This window comes from Mercenaria mercenaria, chromosome 13, assembly GCF_021730395.1.
Source record: "Mercenaria mercenaria strain notata chromosome 13, MADL_Memer_1, whole genome shotgun sequence".
NCBI classification, from domain to species: Eukaryota; Metazoa; Mollusca; class Bivalvia; order Venerida; family Veneridae; genus Mercenaria; species Mercenaria mercenaria.
The window spans coordinates 47,916,941-47,941,769 of record NC_069373.1 but is presented as its reverse complement, the minus strand read 5'-3'; the positions used below and the strand labels follow the sequence as shown (position 1 = coordinate 47,941,769).

Sequence of the window (24,829 nt, the reverse complement as noted above, 5' to 3'; positions counted from 1 at the left end):
CGGCGTTGCTTACATGACTAATAACGTATAAAATTGTTCATTATATGTAATTCTACCGCAAGTGGGAATTTCAAACTAGATTAATTTTAAAGACAATAGCTTAACACCCATATACAGAGAATGGTTTCACATTCCCTGTCAAGGACAAAGAGGGTCTATCGAAACATATCAAACTGGAAAGCTCCGCACTAAGAAAATTGGACCCCGAATTCGCATCTTCGCATTTAACAGATAAAAAAATTATATAACTATAGTAGAACGAGTTGAAAATTTGAACAATATCATACACTTAGATATCATGTTAGAAACGCTGCTGGAAACATTTTGAACTGCCCATAGTCTGTTTGATAGGGAATCTTCAAACGGAAATACAGATTATACATGAATTAAGCCACAACTCTAACATGGCTTTGCATATTACGGCGAGTCCTACCTGAAAAAAAGTTTTGGTTTTGCGTTTATATAAACTTGCTAAAGAGACCTACAACAGTAAAGCTGGTAGACTCTCTATTTCATTTTTAAAAGATATATTCATTATAACTTCAATAGATTGCAGAAAGCGAAATGGCTGGATGGCCTTATTGTCTAATGGACTACTGAATATCTCTGCAAACTGAGTTTTACTTTGCCTTCTGAACACTTACAAGTTTATAAAATGTCCACCTAACATCAAAGAACTTATCATAGAAAATTATTATTTTTATTATTATTATTATTATTGGAATAAAATCAACGCTCATCTGTTTTATAGTTAGGATAAAGGCTTATTTTCGAATACTTTTTCAAACATGGAAAAAAATCGGTTTTTCCTTAACTTTAGAAAATACCAGATTCTTCCATAAAATATATATTAAAATGGATTAACTTTACGGTTTGATTCGACAATTTGTTTAAACATTCACGGCATATTGAATTAGAACTAGTATGTTTTACCGCAGGCAGATTCGTCGGAACGACCTCCAACACCTTTGCAAAATATACTGATTGCTTGCCTCATTGCTTTGTAATCTGGTATCCCATTGTCAAACGTGATACCAGGTTCGAAATTAAAGGACAGACCCGTCCTTGAGGACAAAGGTCACGCAAAGTTTGAACCCTCCGCTCAACGTCCAGTGGCATAGGCCACAGTCCGATAGTAAATATTTCTTATCTACTCAAGTTCATAGTAGATACTCAAATGCATTTGTTTAAAATTTGGCTATCATTTCTAATAAATGATTTTTTTAAATTATTTTCAAAAATGAGCACAGTAAACAGTTTTATCTAAGCTATTGTTTAAGATTAACCCTTCATGGCTCAAACGGTAAAAGCAGTATTAAAAGAAATGCTTTTCTAACCATAAATTAATGCATGACAGCTGTTCCATATGTTTTAACACAAAATTTAAATTATGGAACTTTGAAATAGCATTCTTGTTAAAGGACATGTTGCAATTGCTGTGTCGATCCTTTTGCGAAAGATATTATTTTTGATAAATTAGTTAACCACGTGATGGAACTAAACAGGAGATAATAGATTTATTTACATCTTTTTCATTTCCGTTTAAATTCTACAAAAAAAATGAGCTTAACACAAACCAATGACTTTGGTGCTAAATGTTCAAGTTATGTTTTAGTTAATTTTGTTATATCACATATAATTTCCCATCTTTGTCCGTTTTAAGAATCAGCAATAGACATAGTGTGATGGAAAACTGTAGTGAAACACAGCTACCAGGTAGTCGCACTAAGTTCATAAGGTTACTGTCCTAGGTATCAGAAGTGTCCAAAAAATCTGGAAAGCTGCCTAGTCATTTGTGAGCCTCTAACCGAAAACATCGCTACCGCCATTGTAATCTCCGATATCGTCGTTTTCCCCGCTTTCCGTTGCATTTCCACATGGTCTACAGCCCTCTTCAGGGAGTGAGCCATACATAGAATCGTATTCAGCGTACAATTCGACCTCTAGAGCCGATAGTTTCCTTGTCGGCAGTGGTTTACTTGTTGTTGTTGTTGCTTGGTTTAGCAATTCGTCATCATCATACGAAGTAACATTGTAATCATAGTAACTGTTATCTTCACAGCACTGAAATACAAGAGGTAATTACTGTATGTAAAACACTTTAAAAAGATCATAGAACAGCAAATAAAGTTCCTCGGGTAGGATACAGATGCTAACAAAGTGCATACTGAGAGCATTGATCAATTGTACGTATAGCAAATATGGGGACGCTCTTAACAGCGTTACGTATAGCTAACATGGTGCCTAAAAACAGTGTTATTTTTTGTGCGATTGTTGGACGATTTGAACAGAGGTAGGCATAGAACATGGAGCACTTTGAACAGTGGTTAGTATAGCGAACATGGAATATTGGTACATATAACGCATATGAGACGGTATATACAGCAAACATGGGGCACTCTGAACAGTGGTACATATAGCCAAAATGAGACGCTTTGAACAGCGGCTTGTACAGTATACAGGAGAAGCCATGAGCAGCGGTTCGCATAGCGGACATGGACCGCATTGAACAGAGGAACGTTTAGTGAAAATAGGACGCTTTAAACAGTGGTACTCATAAATAATATTGGGCAATTTGAACAATGGTACAACAAACATGGGTCGCTTTGAGCAGAGATGCGTGTAGCGAACATGCGCCGTTTTGGAAAGTGGCACGCATAGCGGACATTGACTCCAATGAACAGCTGCACATATACCGAACACTGGTAACTTTGATGAACAGTGGTATGTGAAGCGAACAATAGTAACTTTGAAAATTAGTACGTATTGCAACATCGGGCACATTAAACAGCGATACCTACAGCGAACATAGACCGCGTGTGAAACGAACACGGGCCATAAACAGAGGTAAGTATAGCAAACAATGGCCACTTTGAACAGTGGCACGTACAACGAAGAAAGACAGCTTTCAACAGAGGTACATAAAGCGAACTTTAGTCTTTCTTAACAGTTGCACGTAAAGCGAACAATGGACGTTTTGACCAGTGGTACGTTTATCGAACACTAGGAACTTTGAACAGTGGTACATATAGTTTAAATTAGCCGCTTTGAATAGTGATACCACAGCGAACATGGTGGGCTTTGAACATTGGTACGTATATCTCACGCTTTGCGCGAGGGTACGTTAAGCGCGCATGTGGCTCTTTGAACAGTGGTTCGTATAACGAAAACTGGGCTCTTTGAACAGTGGTACGTATAGCTCAAGCTTGGCGCCAGGGTACAATGAGCGCACAAGTGGCGCTTTGAACACTGGTTCGTAGCAAACTCTGGGCTCTTGAACAGTGGTACGTAAAGCTTTGCGCTTTGAACAGGGGTACATAAAGCACACATGTGGCGCTTTCAACAGTGGTTCGTATAGAGAACACTGGGCGCTTTAAACAGGGGTACTTAAAGCACACTCTTGTTGCTTTGAAAAGTGTTTCGTATAGCGCATATGGCGTGCTTTGACCAGCGGTACATATAGTGCATACAAAATGTGTGACTTGAACATAAGAACGTATTAGCGCATTGAACTGTGATACATGTAGCGAAAATCGGACGCTTTAAACAGTAGTACGTATATGAAGCAAACATTGGAGGGGGTTGGGGGTGGGGGCGGTGCGGGGGAGGGGGGGGGGGCATTCAGCAATCGAACGTATATATGTCGCATTTGAGAGGCTTATATTGAACAGTGGTACATACAGCAAGCATATGGCGCAACGAACAGGTGTACAGATAGCGAATATGAGGCATATTGAGCAGAGGGCAGAGATACATAAAGCATACATTAGGCGCATTGAACATCGAACATAGGACATATTAAACATCGGTTTATATAGCGAGTGTGGTGCGCTCTATAATAAATATGGGGCGCACTGTTCATCAGTACATATAACGAACAAGGGACTAATTAGTTTTGACTTTTGGCCGATAAGTCATTCAATAAGTGTATACTACGGTTAATCACTGCCTCAGTACGGTGTCCACGATTGCACTTCATTCTGAGGCAATATTTATTAACTATAAGTAACAGTATCAGACACTGCACTGTTAAGAATATAAAAAAAAACTTATTGAAGCTGCTTGAAATATACTGAGAAAAAAAACTTTTACTGAAGACGATCAATACCATTACACGCAAAGAAATGATACAAGGAAAACCAAAATGATCTTCTACCTTCAAGTTTTTGAATTGACCTTGGACCTATTAACCTAGGTATAGTGTACTCTGCATGTCGTCTTGATGAGGTTAAAATCTGAGCAAGTTTTATGAAAGTCTTTCCAGTGGTGAAGAAGAAACGGAGCGGGAACAAAAATAAGCAATTTTATATTTGACCTCTTAGTGTGACCTTGATATTGGACTTAGTGACCTCTGTTGTACACTGCATGTTAACAGCAGATGCTAATTTTGTGAAGTTCATTCTAGCGGTTTATAAGATATTAAGTGGACACGGATTTACGCTACTTGATACTTGACCTACAAATGTGAACTTGATCTTTGTCCTTGTGACTTAGGTTGTGAGCTAAACATGTCGTTTTGATGAGATAAAAAAATGATATAATTGATAAAAAATCTCTCAGGCAGTTTAAACGCACATGAATTTAAGATATTTGACTTCTGACTTCCAAGATTGACCTTGACTTTGGACATATTGGCACAGATTTTACGCCCTGGACGTTGTCTTGATAAACAGCATCCAAGCGGCACAGAAGATATGGAGCGGGCAAAAACCTATTTGACATTTGACCAACAAGTGGGACACTGACCTTGGATCTCGTGAATTGGGATATGCGCTCTGCATGTCGTCTTGATGAAGTAAACAAATGATGTTAGTTTTATGAAAATATTTTGTGGTTAGAAGACATGGAGCGGGAAAGAAGTTTTGCTGTATGACATTTGACCTCCAAGTGTGACCTTGACCTTGGACAAAGCGAAGTTGGTAGTGCACCTTGTCTTGGTAAGATAAACTTCAAGAAAATCTTTGATACGGTTCGGACAATATGGGGAGAACATGAAGTTGAAGAAGATATGGAGCGGACACAATACCACCAATATACCTTGTATTTTAAGTATGAGATAACGTGCCGTTGCAATGTGTGGAAGTACAAACATGTCAGACGAGATACTTTTAATGCGCCAAAATTAACAAACAAAAAAAAATACCCGTAATCGCATCGTCAACTATCACAAAAAAAAAACAGTTATGGATTTAGACACATAACACCTGATCGGAAAAGTTCGTACAACACCGTTATTTCCCTTAAAACAAACATTGCTTCAAAGGATGAAATTTATGAAAATGAATTGCGGAAGTTGAGGTAAAAAAAATAAAATAGCACAGGCAAATTGGTTAAAACTGTTGTCAAAAATACCGGAAGTGGCGTTGTAGGCAGTGGGGTAGTCGTTGTCGATGTTGTTGTTGTTGTTGTTGTTTTTGCTCTTGCCCTTTTTTCTTCCTCTGCAACAAAGAGGTATATACGAGCATATAAATACCATTGAGATATATAAACTTTATATAAATGAGAGGCAAAGTTGTAACTGAGATGTAAATGAGTATAAAGCAGGCACTGTTGGGAAGACTAAAATGTGTTTATTGTAAAAAGAGATTATTGCTCTGGTGATGTTAAGTTACTAACAGTTCTATCTAACGGGATGGGTAATGTCTGTTTTGTAAAGGGATGTATGCTCCTTGGAGATAGTACCGTTAAGAAAGTTTATACTATATATAATGCAATTTATAGGAGTAAGTGTAATTTAGTGGTATGTGAAACTAGGCACATACAGAGAAAGTTATTATGAAATAACAAAACTATACAAATACACTTATATCCGAATTGTGCATATTTTTTTCAACCCTTTTATTTATGAAGCAAGATTTTGATTTTTTCTCAAAACAGGTTATAACATGTCTTCTTTCGCCTAAATTGTGTATGAAAACCTACTGTAAAAAAGTGATAAGATATTTTCTCAAGCAAAAGACTAAAACAACCGTCTATGAAATATTTACTGTAAGAAGGCGTAGACACAAAATTGCTTTGGCACGTGCTTTAACCATGTCATCACTAAAATTCAAGACCTCATGTTTTAATATTTGTTTATGCAAATTAAATAGAACTAAATCTAATTGAAAATTTTTAAATAATTATATATTTAACATGAAAATCCTACCTGTACAGTTGCAAGGATCCTGCCTCTTCTGCTCTTTAATCATCTCGCCGGTATTTTCTGAAAGACAGCGAAAGTAGGGGCGACAATCTAATCAGTTTATCAAGGGTAATAAATCAAGAAAGACTTCTATATAAAGAATACTTAATTTATAATTTCAAAAACGATATTATGAGAAAAATCATTTTCAAAATTAAAAGAAATATATGTATAATAACAGTTACATTATTTGATCATAACACATTAATTTAATTTTACTTGTGACTATTGTGTCATTATCAATATTTGTAAGTATGGTCACCTTACTGTACTAAATGGTAAATAAATGTTAGTCTTTCAGGAAATGACTCATTCTGTATGGCTTCCGTTTTTAATAAAAGGCACTGGCCTCCAGATCGTACGACAACAAAAATAGAGAAAAAGTTTAGGTATTAGGAAACTTATGCTATATTTCTTATGAAAGCTTTAAAACTTAATTACTGACAGACCATATGTTATGGAAACACATGACAATTAGTTGTTTTTTCTTAATTTTTAACACTGAAAATTGAAAAGAGTTTGTATCGCTTTATTCAAGGTAAACTGCCTTAATTATAAGTATTTATATTTAACATTGTCGAAAAACATATTCCTCTATAGCGGTTTTGGTAGGGACGGGTGAGAAAGTTTTTATTGCCGCATCGGTCCGGGTTAGATTCCCGACGCGGGCATTTTATTTCTTGATTTGGCTTTTTTAGACAGTTTAGAAACAAAACAAAAAACTCATTTTGAAATGTTCGTAATTTGTCAAAACTTCAATTTTAAAGAAAGATTATTTTTAGCCAAAATCTGGAGGTCAGTGTCAGATCAAGTTAGTAAGTTAAAACGTTATGAGACAATCATTTAAAACAGATGAAATTCCACTTACAACTGAAATCAACAAGATGTTCATGGTGGCTAAATATCGCTCATATATGTTTTCAGTTAGAATGTAAAAATATGACAATCTGTACTAAATTAAGAGCCATAACTTGACTGTAATTGATGTAGTTTTGTCCAATATCAAGCTTGTCCGACAGTAGCAGCACTTACTCCGCTTACAAGGCTCGGTCATTGGCACAACACTGTACATTTTGTAACAGATTCGTGACAATTACTGAGGGACTTTTACGCATACATACGTTAACAATGTAAAGTGTAGCATTTTCAAGTTCAGGGGAAATATAACCGTTTTAATTTATGCAATTTTATTCTTTATTTAACCTGTCTATGATATTATGACCGTATAAATCAGTTTAAGTTTCACAAAGATCATTCAAGACGTGCCCCCTCATGTGTTTATAACCTATATTATGTCAGTTGTGACTGTCAATGGCCATGTCGTCTGTTTGTTTGCGGCAGTCTTTCCGAGATTTTGTTGCGATATATATTTTCAAAGTTTCATGGAGATAGAAACGTATCTGTTAACATTGTGCAATTTAACAACCATGTAAATTTTATAATAATTATCTGACTTTTTTTATTTTGCAGTCGTCTATACATTCTTCGTAATAATTATGTTTCATGAAGATTGGTTAGAGAAATGTGCAACAATTAAGAATGTTTACAGATGAAACGATCACAATACCCAATGCTTAAGCACTTCACGCTCATGTGGCGTAAAAAGGTAAAGCCATACTGTTAATACAAAGAACATCCGGATGAATAGGCACTGGACTGTTGCATAGTCTTCTGACCATCTGAATTTCATTTTTGCAGTCACAGTTCCCAATTGGAATCCAGTCGGACCAACCTGCATGTTTAAAACAAAAACAGAATTCCTAAACAAAAAAACATAACTGCTACATGATCATGTTTATTTTTAGAACCGTTTTAATTGAATCATAATTTGTTGTAATGAATGGAATAAAGATTAAAAACACGTGTATTTTGTTTAAAGCAAGTAAATTGGAAACATTTATGACTGTCCTTCCCTAACAAATATCAAATAACAAAAGTGTCGAGTTTCTAAAAGCATACGGAACTTATACGTAATATTTATGTAAAATGAAAAAGAAAGACAAAATGAAAGAATTAAGTAAAGCAAGAGGATAAACAATTTTCATTACATGTTTTCAGTGAATTATCAAAATATAAGAGTACAATATACATGTTGCTGGTATTTTAACAGTGAAATATATATATATATATAACAAGAGGGTCATAATGACTCTATATCGCTCACCTTTTAAACTTGGCCTTGGAATCATCAAGATAAACATTCTGACCAAGTTTCATGAAGACAGGGTCATAAATGTGGCCTCGACAGTGTTAACAAGCTTTTCATTTGATTCGAGTGTTGACCTAGTTTTTAATCCAATATGACCCAGTTTCTAACTCGGCCTAGAAATCATCAAGCTGAACATTCTGACCAAGTTTCATAAAGATATGATCATAAATGTGGTCTCAAGAGTGTCAACAAGGTAATCTTTTCATTTGACTGGGTGATCTAGTTTTTGACCCCACATAACCCAGTTTTAGTCCTAGCATAGGAATCATCAAGATAGATATTTTGACCAAGTTTCGTGAAGATAGGGTCATAAATGCGGCCTCCAGGGTGTTAACAAGATTTTCCTTTGATTTGACCTGGTGACCTAGTTTTTGATCCCACGTAACCAAGTTTCGAACTTGGCCTAGAGATCATCTAAATAAACGTCTTGTGCCAGTTTGTATCAAATCAAAGCATAAATGAAACCTTTCTATGGCTGAAAGGGTCACTATAGAAAACTTTGCCCCTTTCAAGGGCAGTAACTCTAGAACCCATGACCGAATCCTGCCGGTTTTTGAAAGGAAGTGATATATTCTTGTGACTTAAGTTGTGTGTAAGTGTGGTTAAACTCGAATTTAAAATGTCACTTCTATTGTGTTCACAAGGTAAAATTCACAAATTTTAGCTCTTTCAGGGGCCGTAACTCTGCAACCTATTATTGGATCTGCCGGATTGATCATGGAATCCAAGATCTATTGTTGTTCAAGATATTTGCAAGTTTCTATCAAATCAAACAATAAATGAGGTCTCTATATGGCTGCAAAAGCAAGAATGGCAAACTTTGGCCGTTTAAGAGGCCATAACTCTTGAACTCATAATGGGATCTAATCAGTTTTCGAAATAAAGCGAGATATTATGCAGATAAAAGTTGTGTGCAAGTTTGATTAAAAGCCATTGCAAAATGTGGTCTCTATCGTGTTCACAAGCCAAAAATAGCAAATTATGGACGTTTATGGGGCCATAACTCTTGAACCCATGATGGAATCTGGAACTGAGATAGTATACCAATACAAATTGTGTGCAAGTTTGATAAAAATCAATTGCAAAATGTAGTCTCTATCGTGTTCACAAGGCAAAATAGCAAATTTTGGCCTTTTAAGGGGCCATAACTCTGGAACCCATGATGGGATCTGGCCAGTTTTCGAACGGAACCGAGATATTATGCCAATACAAGTTGTGTTGAAGTGTAAGTAATATTGATTGCAAAATGTGGCCTCTATCCTGTTCACAAGAAATTATTGACAGACGACGACGGACGACGAACGAAGGGCGATCACAAAAGCTCACCTTGTCACTACGAGACAGGTGAGCTAAAAACGGTCAATTTAGTGAAAACATGAAATAAGAAGAAAATTTGTTTGTTTTACATGTAAGATCAAAATAACTTTCACTCATGAACAACATATCTTACACGTTGTTCAAAGATGTTCAAAGTAAAAGATATTTCAATTAGATAAAAAAACAAAAAAACAAATATCCTCTATATACCCATAATAAATATGAGAATTAAAATGACGATAAAAGAAACAACAAATTCTACATCGCAAAAGCAATCTTTTACAAGTGGCGACCATGTTTTTGACGAATCAGAATAATTTGAACATTTTGGAAGAAGGTTACACAAAGACCATTTGTGTGAAATTATTTCAAAATTAGGCCGGCAGTTTTTTACAAGAAGATTTTCCACTTTCCACATTTACATATAGGGAAGGAGATCATGTCCTGTGGTTGTGATGTTTTTAAATGAACCGGTATAATTTGAACAATTTTTGCAGAGGGTCACACAAAGACCATTTGTGTAAAATTGTATTAAAATCGGGCCAGCAGTTTCAAGGGAAGTAGATTTTTAATTTTTCCACTACTTTTATATAGGGAAAAGTGACTACATCCCCTTGAGGCGATGTTTTTGACGAATTGGAATAATTTGTACACTCTTGGTAGATGGTTACATAAGGACCATTTGTGTGATTTTTTTAATTGGACCAGCGGTTTAGGAGAAGATATCATTTGAAGATCTTTCTTTTTTAGCTCTGGCGGCTTCTATTTGCAACTAAGCGGACCTGTTTTAACAAATTTGGTAGAGGAACACTCAAGGAATATCCGGACCAAGTTTCATCAATATCCATTCAGTTCTTTGGAGGAGATGTCGTTTTAAGAAATTGTTGACGACGAAAGACAGACACAGCGTGATCTCAATAGCTCACCATTAGCACTTCGTGCTCAGGTGAGCTAAAGATAATGCTCAGTAAATTAACTACATATCGACCGTTAGCAGTGTTTAAATTACATAAAAAGTACCACATCGAAAAACACACAGCTGTAGGACTGTTTTCCATATTTTTAATAAGATGCGACATGAATTATTTGTTACCTGTCTAAGAAAGATATGAGTATGCACGGAGCTTTCCGGCTCAACTGGCAGAAGGTAAGTGGATCTAACTACTTTCCTACAGTCAATAAGCGTACACTGTAACACGGAGCCGTATTATTGTAACACGGAGTAAAAAAATGTTACCTGGGCATACGTTTTCATTTTTGCAACTTTCATCCAATTTCATCGCACCAGCTCCGTCCTGCCATTGGCATATAGATGTGTCTCCATCTTCCCGGATGCACGTGCGAATCTGAACCCTGCGATTAAATGTATAACAAGAATATGTATAAGATTTATATCACTTAAAGACTGTATGTTCTTCTTTGTCGTCAATTGTTTTAATAATACTAACATTGTACGACATCTCCCAGTTAAGTTTGTCAAAACCTATTTCAAGAGCACTTCCGCTTGTGCAAAATCATTTCAATTAATGGAGACCACTGAACTCAAGGGCTTAGAGTTGTGCGATACTGAGAAATTAGATTTTAATCCATTTTTGAAACTTTCTTGAAAAATAGTTCCCCATTTAAAATAGATTACATATCACTCCGTAGAGCCGCTGAATGTTCGGATAAGTAGTTCTTTTTTACGTGACTGAATTGTGTTCATGACGTTATAATGCCAAAGCATTTTGGTCGGTTTAGCCGAGACGTTCATACATCGATGTACCCCTTTCATCATTTTTTCACTCGTTGCGACAATGTCGAAACCGGTATCAGTTATATTCGAAAAACGAACACATAAATAGTTTACTCCTTAAAAGGTTACTGCTCCCTGAACATTCGTTAGTGAGTTATTCACAGTTAGGTGAGTAGTACTCACTGCATGTTTACACTCAATGAGTACTACGCATAATGCCGTGAACACTTCTCAGTGAGCACTATTCATTGAGGAAGCTAACACTGTTCAGTAAGTACTTGTCACAACCAACAAAGCTGTGAACACTATCCTGTATGCAGTATTCATTGAACATTTACTCCCAACGCTTCCCAGTGATTAATTGTCTATGTATGTACATATCCAAATCGGTAGGAGCACCAGCATAGCAAGATATCCAACTTGCCGGTTTGATTCAAAGTGTTACAAGAAAAAGCAGTGATCGACCAATTAACCCTGCTGGTTTGTTTTAAATCGTAACGAGGAAAGGCGAAATTTGACCGACCAATTCACCCTGTCTCTTTGGTTCAAACTGTTGTAAACAAGAACAGGCGAAAGTTGAACAAACAATTTAACCAGCCGGTTCGGTTCAAACTGTTACTAGAAAAAGGGGCAGACCAATTGGTCGACCAATTCACCCTGCCGGGTTAGATCAAATTTTTACGAGAAAAGTCGAAAGTGGGTCGAGCACGTTTTTGTTTCAATGAAGTCGGTCTGAAACTAAGCGAAATGTGATTCATTTTTCTGAGCACTGTGAAAACATACAAAGTCAAGGGCAGTTAATTTCGTGGATTCCTTGCAACAAACACGGCACTAAACCGTAAAGAACACATAAAATTCTAACTGTAGAAATATCAAAGTCCGCGATTGTATTACCTGTTTACCGGAATCATTAAATACCATGCCCAAGAAATTAAACAATTTTACAGCATTTATATTATCAACAAACATAACATCGTTTTAAGCAAACGACAAATGTAATTAAACCTTTAGCCTGCTAGTGGCAGGTGATTCTTCCGTTGCGACCAGGACAAACCAAGATCAGCATGCACATACAATTTGGTCTGCACTGTTCGCTATTCAGACAGTAAATTTTTTGTGAACACACTTTTAAATATCAGTGGTACTGCCCAAATTGAATGATGGACCGCTCCATTTTAGAAATTTAGCAGGGTAAAGGCTAAACTGTTCTTTCTGTTAGGAAGCTCGAGCATGCTATAAGCGTTTAGACCTAAGAGTACTTACTTTTTCCCTGATGCACATTTTTCATTTTCGTCTCTGCACTTACATGGCTTCGCTGTACAAATTGTCAGGTCTTGCCACTCTGACCAACGAGCTGTCATTATAAATTCAAAAACAGGTTTATTTGTCATTTCTAACATTTTCAGAACATCAAATAAAAAAAATCGTATTTTTATTTCATTATTCTGTTGAACAAAAGGATTTGTCAGTGTACACTTCAACAGAATTAGCTCAGTAGGAAGTGAAGTCTTGTCGCGAGTTCGATCCCCGGGCAATGCGTTATCCGCGGCGGTTTGACAAAAGGTAGACACTGTGTCTGCAGGCACGTTTTCATTACCTCGGATTCATGTGGAGAAATTCTCAGAGAATAAGCTGATGCTGGTACAGAATCCAGGAACACTGGTCAGAATCCAGGAACAGTGGTTACTTTTACTGTAGAAACTGTTGAATATAGCGCTTATGAAAAAATATATCTGTTTACAATTCCTCATTCAAAGAAATAATGGCGGCTACATTATATTATGTTGTTTAACCAATATTAACTGATATTGAATGACAGATTGCTCAAATTGTACTGCAAAATTGATCAAATTAGATCTATTTGATAAAATAGATAACTTTTCTTTTAGTTCGGCCAATATTATCCGTGCATTTTCACGTCAAGGGATGCTGGTCCGAAACCATTTCTTCGTGTTACCGCCATCCGACATCGTTAAACCTAATACTGTAGTGTAGCACGTGAAAAGGCAGTAACTAATTGATGATTTTAGAATACAAATTAAATTGTGACGCATCAATTAACTGTGCTGTATGTTTTGCTGTTGCAATAGATCACATGCCGTAGCATATCGTAATGGGGAATATGCAATATCTGACAATGTTTCCATTGAAACACACACAAAAAATACGGCAGTTTTTAAATACCATCAGTTGTAGTAAACTTGACTGTTGAGTAAAATAAGGTCGTCGTTCTTTTTTCAGCAGTCTAGTACTTGACTTTTATACAAGTGAATTTAATTAAGGCGTATCTACAAAAATGAAACTAGCATTAAACATGATATCATAACATACAGAATATAATTATCTTTGTATTCCATTGAATTACCGTATAATTATATAACAAAATAACAAGAGCTACGCAAAGCAGTGCAATATACGCCCGTAGTGGAGGAAATAAATGAGCCGCGCCATGAGAAACCAACATAGTTCGTTTGCGACCAGCATGGATCCAGACCAGCCTGCGCATCCGTGCAGTCTAATCAGGATCCATGCCGTTCGTTAACGGTTTCTCTAATTGCAATAGGCTTTGAAAGCGATCAGCATGGATCCTGACCAGACTGCGCGGATGCGCAGGCTGGTCTGGATCCATACTGGTCGCAAAACGTACTATGTTGGTTTTCTCATGGCGCGGCTCATATAACAAAATAACAAGAGCTACGCAAAGCAGGGCAATATACGCCCGTAGTGGAGGAAGTAAAATTTAAAGAAAACTTTTTCTTTCGGTGTGTTAATGGGAGGAGAGATACAAAGTGGTAGTGAGTTGGAGTCGGGGTGATTTGTGCAGCAATGGTGATGGATGGAATACCAAGCCACAAGAAACTGAAAGTGAATTGTTCCACTCCTCACTCTACCACCACCCACTTTCATTTAAGGTTTTTAAAGTTTTGCTCCAGACACAAGTTACAATGGACAGATTTGACATACCAATGCGCTCTGCACATCATCTCATTGCCACCTACCTAAAGTCGATGTCTTGAATGGTTATAATGGTATGCTGTGGACACAAAATATAACAGACAGTATTCACCCTACTGTATATATGACCTTTGACCGACCAACCTAGTTTTGCTCGAATATTAAGCCGCACAAATATACACGTGATTTCTTTTCTTCTTTTCTGTTTTTATTTGGGGGTGGGATTGGGGGTTAGGAGTGTGTGTTGGGGACAGATTTGAGCTTAATCTGTGACCTTGACCTTTGGTCTACATACTAAGTTCATGTGCCATGCACATCGTCTCATCGCTACCTAACTATATGCCAAGTTTTAAGTCAATACCTTGAATGTTTATTAAGTTGCTTTAGACACAAAATATGACAGACAAATTTGACCTTGCTGTGATCTTCAACTTTGACCTCTGGTCCATGCACTCTACACATCGTCTCATTGCCATCTACCTATACGCCAAGTTTAAGTCAATACATTGACTAGTTATGAACTTACGCTCCGGACACGAAATGTGACGGACAAATGTGACCTTTGAGCTCAATTTGTGGCCTTAACCTTTGTCATAGCGACCTGTTTCATACATGTACTCTGCACATCGATTCATCACCACCTACCTATATGCCAAGTTTAAAGTCAATACCTCGAATAGTTATTAAATCATGCTCCGGACACGAAATATGATGGACAAATGTGACCTTTAAGTTCCATATGTGACTTTGACCTTTGACCTACCGACCTGGTTTATGAGCTCTGCACACAGTCTCAACGCCATCTACCACTATGCCAAGTTTGAAGTCAATACCTCGAATGGTTATTGAAGTTTGCTCCCGACACGGACGGACTAAAAACCGCATTCCAATACGTATTACTAAGAATACTGATAAAAATGTACCCAAAATGGCTGCCGATTAAATGGCTGCCAATTCATTACATGGATAATACTCAAATGACCGTATCTTTTTGTCCGAACATTGTAGTCCATTTGTCATGTAACTGTTTCGCAGATTTAAATGTTTCGGCAAGCTCTTTCTAACATTTTTACCGAGAGTCGCATAGTTTCTTTTATTTTGCAAAACATATGTCCAGAATTAATATTCAGAATCATTTTATTGGCAACCGAATGCAATTTCAGCCAACGATTCATTTAAAAGCGACTTGTTAAACTACTTTAACTTTAACCCTTAGCCTCCTGGCGGCAAGTGATTCTGCCTTTGCGACCAGTGCAGACCAAGATCAGCTGTCTGATCATGGTCTGCACTATTCGCTATTCAGTCAATAATTTTAGAGTAAACACCCCTTCAAATAATAAATGGTACTTCCCAAATGGAATGATGGACCAGTCCATTATAGAAATTTAGCAGGGTAAGGGTTAAACAAGAGAAGGTGAATTTTTCTCACCACTCCAAAAGAAATTAGAATAAACACAGGCAAAATAGCTACATGCATCCTGAATAAAATCTCTGATATTTTCTAGCATTAATTTGTAAAGATATAAAGTACGCGGTTTTCTAGGAAAAGATTAACATTAGTTTCGATTCGTTTCAACAGCCGGATCTGAAAGCTGGCAGCAAGCGGATATGCCGCATCAAATTAAAGGTACCGGCAATAAACAAGGATGCCAAGTATTAAACGGTTCTTTTCTGTATTTCTATCATGAGGATCCTCAGTGAAAATAGATTTTTCATAAGTACCTCCTTCCCCAAGACAGTAATATTAAGATGACTGATACTAGATTTACCGACAGGTCCTTAAGTTCCGCTCGAATATGCACTCCGAACAAAATATGTAACAATAAGACAAAATGATATAAACCATAGATGACCATATAGAATTTTTTTTTATTAAGTGAGACTTTTCGGAAATTATTTTTTTGTCAAAAAATGAATACAAATAAACAGATTATGCCTTTAGTAGAACATCAGTTGATTTCTAACTTCACTAACCATGTTTAAAACACAAACAGTGCAGTTTTGCAACTTTTTATTAAAAAGTTGAAAAAAATATTCTCCAAGGCCATAAAAACATTTATGGTCGGGCCAAAAATTTGGAGTAGGTCGGGATACAGGAAACAAACAATTTTTTATGCCCTGTCTAGGTTGAACAACCAGGAAAGTAAAGACAAGTCTTCAAATTAACTCCAGTGAAAATCTAACTTGAGAATACAGAACTGAGCCGCGCCATGAGAAAACCATCATAGTGCATTTGCGACCACATGTATCCGCGCAGTCTGGTCAGGATCCAAGCTGTCCGCTAACGGTTTCTCTAATTGCAATAGTCTTTGAAAGCGAACGGCATGGATCCTGACCAGACTGCGCGGGTGTCGCAAATGCACTATGTTGGTTTTCTCATGGCTCGGCTCAGATAGTGTAGATGATCAAATGTAACAGTTTCGAAAAACGAATTTTTTATTCGACCAAAGTTTGATTATCCGCATTCAAAGTTTTCCGAACAACAAAGTACAAAAGGATATTTTAATTTTCCATTTCATGACTCATTTGAACAATATTATCCCCATTCATCCCCAACAAAATCACTTCAATCCCTTTACGACGGGTTTATCGAAGACACTATGTCTAAGTGACTTGTTCTTAATACCCCAGTCACACATACGGCGCGAATAACTACGTCTAGCCACGGATAGAAACGTAGTAATCCGTATCGATCCGTACCTGAGCCGTACGGATTGGTACGGATTGATACGGATTACTACTTTAAGGTACGGCTCAGGTACGGATCGATACGGAGTACTGCGTTTCTATCCGTGGCTAGACGTAGCTATCCGCGCCGTATGTGTGACTGGGGTATAACCTTGGACTGATGAGGAGAAGTTGTCACTTATTTGCAGAGAACAAGCTGACACTGGTTGGTGCAGAATCCAGAGATATAGGTTACATTAACAGTGAAAAGCTGTTGAAAAATGACATTTACTAACAAATAATTTGTTTATCAAAACACATTCCAATTCTTCAAAAAAAATGAGGCTTTAAATTCTACTCTTAGAAACATCCTGGACCTACTAAATGTTGTTTGAATATTAAGTTACAGCATTCTTAAGTTGCACTTGAGGATACATCAAATTTTGATAATACATTAAATTGAAGAAACTTTTTCTTTTTATCAGACCGATATAATCCGTGAAGAGATAACACCTAAAATTTCCAAAAGATGGAAACACATTAAATAAAGTGTAGAAATTGATATCTACGTTTCAAATAAACAAACATTATTTTACAAAAACTTTTGTTTACTGTCAATGAATGAAGTTTTAATATCCATTTTATACTGGTCTGTGTTCAGAATGACAACACTTAACCCTTACCCTGCTAAATTTCTATAATGAACTTGTCCATCTTTCAATTTGGACAGTACCATTAACTGTTAAAAGGGGTGCTTACCAAAAAGAGACTGACTGAATGGCGAACAGTGTAGATCATGATCAGACTGCACGGATGTGCAGGCTGATCATGATCTACACTGGTTGCAATGGCAGACTCAATCGTGCCCAGCATTATAAGGCACTTTAAATCCCGTTTTTCTAAATTTACCAATTGCCATTAATTTATAGAATTTTTGCGTATAATTCCAATATCTACTAATCTGAGCAATTTAATTGTTTATAATTAATATTCGGTGTCCGAAAGCAATATCATCATAGACTATACTGTAGATAAACCATGCAATGCCGTCGGTAAATAAATATGTAGACAAAGCGTTCAGCTCCCAAAATCATTGGGTTGTTGGTTCGAGTCTTAGGCCAGACGCTAAAGTAATTGTGTTAAATATTTTATCTGCAAACTTATCAGGCGAAAAATTGCCAAGTTTATCGTGATTTTGTATTGTTAAACTCTTGGAAGAAAAAAAAACACACTAGTATTCAACATTTTTTTATGTACATGTCAGTCATCCGTTGAAGGATATATCGAAAAAGTTTAATATTTTTAGTACATCTGAAGTTTTGACAAATAAAAGATTGGTCTATTGCTCATTGTGGAAAAAAATATTAGAACATGCTTAACTAAGAGAATTTAACTCACCTGCATACAGTAAAGATACTCCAAAAGAAATGAAAATAAACGCAGTCAAAAACACTACACGCATTTTGAATTTTCTTGTATTAACGTCTGCGCAAAAAATAAATACTGATATATAAAATACGTATCATCTAGATTAACAATTATGTTGTTTTGTTTCCACAGCCGGATCAGAGCTAATTGGCTATAAGCAGAAGCGGATGTCGCACATCTAATTAAGCTAAGAGGTCAGATTAAATGCTTAAACGCACAAAAATAAAAAAAAAACAAGACTCTCAAGAAAGAAGTAGTTCCAGGAATTTCGTAAACCCGGATGTTTCTTAGAATGAGATGAGGATGTTGAGATCACGCGACTGTTAATTGTTTCAAGGTATCTTGAAACCGCGATATGACGGTTTATTACCATTCGGTTAGGAATAATTTAAGGACTTTCAACACAATCACCACCGGGACAAGGTCCCTCTGTTCAGTTTGATAGGGTCGGTCAAAATCCATAAATTTGATTTTTTTTAAAATAATTATATTTATTTTAACACGCCCCATTAAGGTAGTTCTGCACGTCTGGATTATTTTTTCTACAATGTAGAAAATCCGACGTTTCAAAACTTCAGACTATATACTTTTAAAAATTGGCAAATAAAAAAAATAGGGACGTGTGCTTTACTTTTTCCTAGGTTGATCTGAAAAATCTGGACATCACACAAGCTTTCATAATAGGCGTCTATGAGAAAATCATAATTTTGAGAACATAATCGCGAATGCGCATTTTTTTTACATTGTAGATTTTTATAAATTTCACAGTCATAAATAAACATATGGTCGGTAATAAGGTGAAATAAAATGTATTTGTCCGTGTGCTTGTTGAGATATATGCCCATGATAAAGATGCATAAAGATATTCGCACTACACACTGATTTTAAGACATTATTTGATATTATTTAAATATTCATTTCCGTATACCGAGTCCAGGATATATCACGTTACCCGGATAAATGACGTTACGCCATTACTTCCGGTTTATCAAACTTTATAGGTCAGAAACCACCAATTAAAAAAGTACAGGTAACTGTATACGTGGGAATAAGGTAATGTTGGTCCGTTCTGATTGGTGAGTCATGAAGTGTTGTTTTTTTTTTCTTTCAAAATTGAACTTTTTACTGCATTTACAGTATTTAATTATACATTTTGACAAAATGTGCTACATTCTTTCTGTCTATGTGTACTAAAAAAGTTTTACAAACGAATTTCTCCCGCCATGCCAGCGATGTACACAGGAGTTCATCTCATTCGCACGAAAATTACTTAAATAAAGTAGCACTGTTCATATGTTTTTCGTCCGAAATTTTGGTGGAATGGCTTCTGTTATAACTAACTGGATCCGATTGCTTTATTCATTTCTGAAGGTTTTATACTAGTATATTTTTGACAGTGAAGTGTCTTACGAATTAAAGTATAAAGAAAATAACTATAGGTATTAAAACAACAAAAACAAGAGGGCCATGATGGCCCTATATCGCTCACCTGAGTTAAGTTGCTTGCTTGAACAAAGTTCTTTGCTAAAGCTTCAAAAACAAGACAGTAGGTCATATTCATGGTCACTGAAAGTCAGTTTTAAGATTAGTGTGCTAAACTGTACATGTCATCCAAATGTCAAGGCTGTATCTTAAAAAACAAGAAAGTAGGTCAGTAGGTCACATTCATGGTCACTGAAAGTCAGTTTTAAGATCTGTGTGCAAAACTGTACATGTCATCCAAATTTCAAGGCTGTATCTTAAAAAACAAGAAAGTAGGTCAGTAGGTCAAGGTCACAGTCGGGTGACCCTTATCACTTGGGGTCATCAGGTAAATATAATTAAACAGTCTAGGAAATATGATCTGATAATTTTTGAAGTATTTTTCCTATATAACTCATATATCAAGTGACCCCTGGGGCGGGGCCTCTTTTCACCCCAGGGGCATAATTTGAACAATCTTGTTAAAGATCAACTAGGCAATGATACATACAAAATATCAAAGGCATAGGCCTTGAACTTTCAGACAAGAAGAGTTTAAAAGTTTTTTCCTATATAAGTCTATGCAAAACTTGGGACCCCCAGGGCAGGACCTCTTTCACCCCAGGGGCATAATTTGAACAATTTTGGTAGTAGACCACAAGGCAATGCAACATACCAAATATCAAAAGCATAGGCTTTGCAGTTTCAGGCAAGAAGAATTTTAAAGTTTTCTTCCTATATATGTCTATGTAAAACTAGGGAACCCAGTGGCAGGGCCTCTTTTCAGCCCAGGGGAATAGTTTGAACAATCTTGGTAGAGAACCACAAGGCGATGCTACATACCAAATATCAAAAGCCTAGGTCTTGTGGTTTCAGACAAGAAGATTTTTAAAGTTATTTTCCTATACAAGTCTATATAAACCACGTGACCCCTCACCCCGCTGAGCGGGGCCATATTTCATCCTAGGGGGATCATTTGAACAATCTTGGTAGAGGCCCACTATAGATGCTACATACCAAATATCAAAGCCCTAGGCCCTTTTGTTTTGACAAGAATATTTTCAAAGTTTATCCCTATATAAGTCTATAGAAACAATGTGACCCCCAGGGCGGGGCCATATTATAGCCTAGGGGATAATTTGAATAACTATTGTAGAGGCCCACTAGATGATGCTACATGCTAAACATCAAAGCCCTAGGCCTTAAAGGTTTGGACTAGAAGATTTTCAAAGTTTTTCCCTATATAAGTCTATATAAACCATGTGACCCCCGGGGCGGAGCCATATTTGACCCTAGGGGGATAATTTGAACAATCTTGGTAGAGGCCCACTAGATGATGCTACATACCAAATATCAAAGCCCTTGGCCTTGTGGTTTTGGACAAGAAGATTTTTAAAGTTTTTCCTTTCGATTGCCATGGCAACCAGAGTTCTGTACGGAATTCAATTCTTTGAAAAAAATTTAAAGAAGACCATCCAAGGATCATCCCTGTGAAGTTTCATCAAAATTGGCTAGGTGGTTGAGGAGGAGATGTTGTTTAAAGGAAAGTGTGGACGGACGCCGGACGGTGAGCGATCACAATTACTTACTCTGAGCATTTGGCTCAGGTGAGTTAAAAATACAAGTCACATTTTTTTTCAGCAACGTTTCGGCTACATTAGCCTCATTCAGGGTTCTAAAATCATAACGTATGAAAATTATAACTGGCATTTCAATAGGGTTAAGTTCTGATGATCTTGGAATCTAAGCATTTAAAAACAAAAATCATACACTACTGCAGGTATACTGTATTGCACAATATTCAAATTGATATAAACAATAAACATCTGGGTCGTCGTCCCTACCGACAACTATAAAACAAGAGGGCCATGATGACCCTGGATCGCTCACCTAAGTAATATGAGCTACAAGTTTTCAAATGTCAAACTGATGCTAAAATATTTAGAAAGTAGGTCAGTAGGTCATATTTATGGTCACTGAAAGTCAGTTTTAAGATCAGTATGCAAAACTGTACATGTCATCTAAATTTCAAGGCTGTATCTTAAAAAACAAGAAAGTAGGTCAGAAGTCACATTCATGGTCACTGAAAGTCAGTTTTAAGATTAATGTGCTAAACTGTACATGTCATCCAAATTTCAAGTCGGTATCTTAAAAAACAAGAAATTAGGTCAGTAAGTCATATTCATGGTCACTGAAATTTAGTTTTAAGATCAGTCTGCAAAACTGTACATGTCATCCAAATTTCAAGGCTGTGTCTTAAAAAACAAGAAAGTAGGTCAGTAGGTCAAATTCATGGTCACTGAAAGTCAGTTTTAAGATCGGTTTGCTACACTGTACATGTCATCCAAATGTCAAGGCTGTATCTTAAAAAACAAGAAAGTAGGTCAGTAGGTCACATTCATGGTCACTGAAAGTCAGTTTTAAGATCTGTGTGCAAAACTGTACATGTCTTCCAAATTTCAAGGCTGTATCTCAAAAAACAAGAAATTATGTCAGTAGGTCATATTCCACATGACCCAGATTCGAACTTGACCTAAAGATAATCAAAGTTAACATTTTGACCAAGTTTCATGAAGATATAGTCATAAATGTGGCTTCTAGAGTGTTAACAAGCTTTTCCTTTGATTTAACCTGGTGACCTAGTTTTTGACCCAACCTGACCCAGATTTATACTTGGCCTAAAGATCATTAAGATTAACATTCTGACCAAGTTTCATTAAGATAAGGTCATAAATGTGGCCTCTAGAGTGTTAACTAGCTATTCATTTAGTTTGACCTGTGACCTAGTTTTTGACCCCACCTGACCCAGATTTGAACTTGACCTAAAATCATCAAGATTAACATTCAGACCAAGTGTCATTAAGATATGGTCATAAATGTGGCCTCTTGAGTGATTACTAGCTTTTCCTTTGATTTGACCTGGTGACCTAGTTTTTGACCCCAGATGACCCAATATCGAACTCGCCCAAGAATTTACATTCTGACCAAGAAATATCAAAGAAATGGTGCATTCTTATTTATTACCTAAGTAATATAAGCACAAGTTTTCAAATGCAAACTGATCTAAAATATTTAGAAAGTAGGTCATAGGTCAATTTATGGTCCATGAAAGTCATTTTAAAGATCAGTAATGCAAAACTGTACATGTCATCAAATTTCAAGGCTGTACAAAAAAACAAGAAAGTAGGTCAAAAGTCACATTCATGGTCCACTGAAAGTCCAGTTTTAAGATTAATGTGCGAACACTGTACATGCATCCAAATTTCAAGTCGGTATCTTAAAAAACAAGAAATAGGTCAGTAAGTCACATTCATGTCACTGAATTTTTAGTTTTAGATCATCCTGCAAAACTGTACATGTCATCCAAATTTCAAGGCTGTATCTAAAAAACAAGAAAGTAGGTCAGTAGGTCAAATTCATGGTCACTGAAAGTCAGTTTTAAGATCGGTTTGCTACACTGTTACATGTCATCCAAATGTCAAGGCTGTATCTTAAAAAACAAGAAAGTAGGTCAGTAGGTCACATTCATGGTCACTGAAAGTCAGTTTTAAGATCTGTGTGCAAAACTGTACATGTCTTCCAAATTTCAAGGCTGTATCTCAAAAAACAAGAAATTATGTCAGTAGGTCATATTCCACATGACCCAGATTCGAACTTGACCTAAAGATAATCAAAGTTAACATTTTGACCAAGTTTCATGAAGATATAGTCATAAATGTGGCTTCTAGAGTGTTAACAAGCTTTTCCTTTGATTTAACCTGGTGACCTAGTTTTTGACCCAACCTGACCCAGATTTATACTTGGCCTAAAGATCATTAAGATTAACATTCTGACCAAGTTTCATTAAGATAAGGTCATAAATGTGGCCTCTAGAGTGTTAACTAGCTATTCATTTAGTTTGACCTGTGACCTAGTTTTTGACCCCACCTGACCCAGATTTGAACTTGACCTAAAAATCATCAAGATTAACATTCAGACCAAGTGTCATTAAGATATGGTCATAAATGTGGCCTCTTGAGTGATTACTAGCTTTTCCTTTGATTTGACCTGTTGACCTAGTTTTTGACCCCAGATGACCCAATATCGAACTCGCCCAAGAATTTACATTCTGACCAAGAAATATCAAAGAAATGGTGCATTCTTATTTATTACGCCCCACTCTGCAGTTTTGATATAAGAACAGAGGGTGGAACGTTATAAATAAGAAGGCACCATTTCTTTGATATTTCTTTATAAATTGATAAATAATGCATATTTTAATGAAAATAGGCCACTCAAAGCTAAATTTGTGGATCTAATGCCAGTGCCCAAAGTATATGTCACGTAATAGATATGTACACAATTCTAACATACATTATGGCATATATATACTACTTCTATTCAAATTGAGGGTAGTGGTATAACAGCATTTGCAGAAAAAGCAAAAAAACTACGGTTAACTTGCGAAAAGTATGTCTACAGGCCCGGTTCCAGGGCCGGACCGAGTGGGTCCGTGCCCCCCAGTTGACTGAGAAGTGACCTATACTTATCAAAGATGCACCCCACTATTTTGGCAAAGGAATATTTTTTTCTCAAAATTTAGACCAAGAAGCGCGCCAGAGGCCACAATTTCATACCTGTTTTTCAACATTTTCCAGGGGGAGAGCCCTGCCCCCACCCATCAAGAGGGAGTAACCCCTCTATTACCTCAAAATTTATACCTAAAAATGCCACCGTTTTATGCCTGTATGTCAAAAATGTCTTGGGAGGAAACGTCCCACCCTCTGTTCTTATATCAAAACTACAGAGTGGGGCGTAATAAATAAGAATGCACCATTTCTACAAAATGTAGTATTGGGAATTTAAAGAGAATTCCTATAGTTTTTTTCCTTTC

At 36.5% G+C, this 24,829-nt stretch overlaps 1 protein-coding gene across 1 annotated transcript; it reads right to left on the bottom strand.

The window, feature by feature from the left end:
* Nucleotides 1-1,492: 1,492 nt before the first annotated feature.
* Nucleotides 1,493-18,647, bottom strand: LOC123528503 (uncharacterized). The gene is made up of 7 exons (XM_045308263.2): nt 18,466-18,647; nt 12,709-12,799; nt 10,948-11,063; nt 7,803-7,916; nt 6,149-6,205; nt 5,353-5,438; nt 1,493-2,064 (listed from the first exon to the last, which is right to left on the bottom strand). The coding sequence occupies exons 1-7, from the start codon at nt 18,527-18,529 to the stop codon at nt 1,804-1,806; spliced, it is 789 nt and encodes a 262-aa protein (XP_045164198.2). The 5' UTR covers nt 18,530-18,647; the 3' UTR covers nt 1,493-1,803.
* Between the last annotated feature and the right edge of the window lie 6,182 nt (nt 18,648-24,829).

Coding starts and splice junctions, on each gene's coding strand:
- LOC123528503 (XM_045308263.2), bottom strand. CDS start 18,529: ATGCGTGTAGTGTTTTTGACTGCGTTTATTTTCATTTCTTTTGGAGTA. Junction 5,439..6,148: donor GGATCCTTGCAACTGTACAG/GTAGGATTTTCA, acceptor TCTTTGTTGCAG/AGGAAGAAAAAAGGGCAAGA. Junction 2,065..5,352: donor TGCCTACAACGCCACTTCCG/GTATTTTTGACA, acceptor CTTGTATTTCAG/TGCTGTGAAGATAACAGTTA.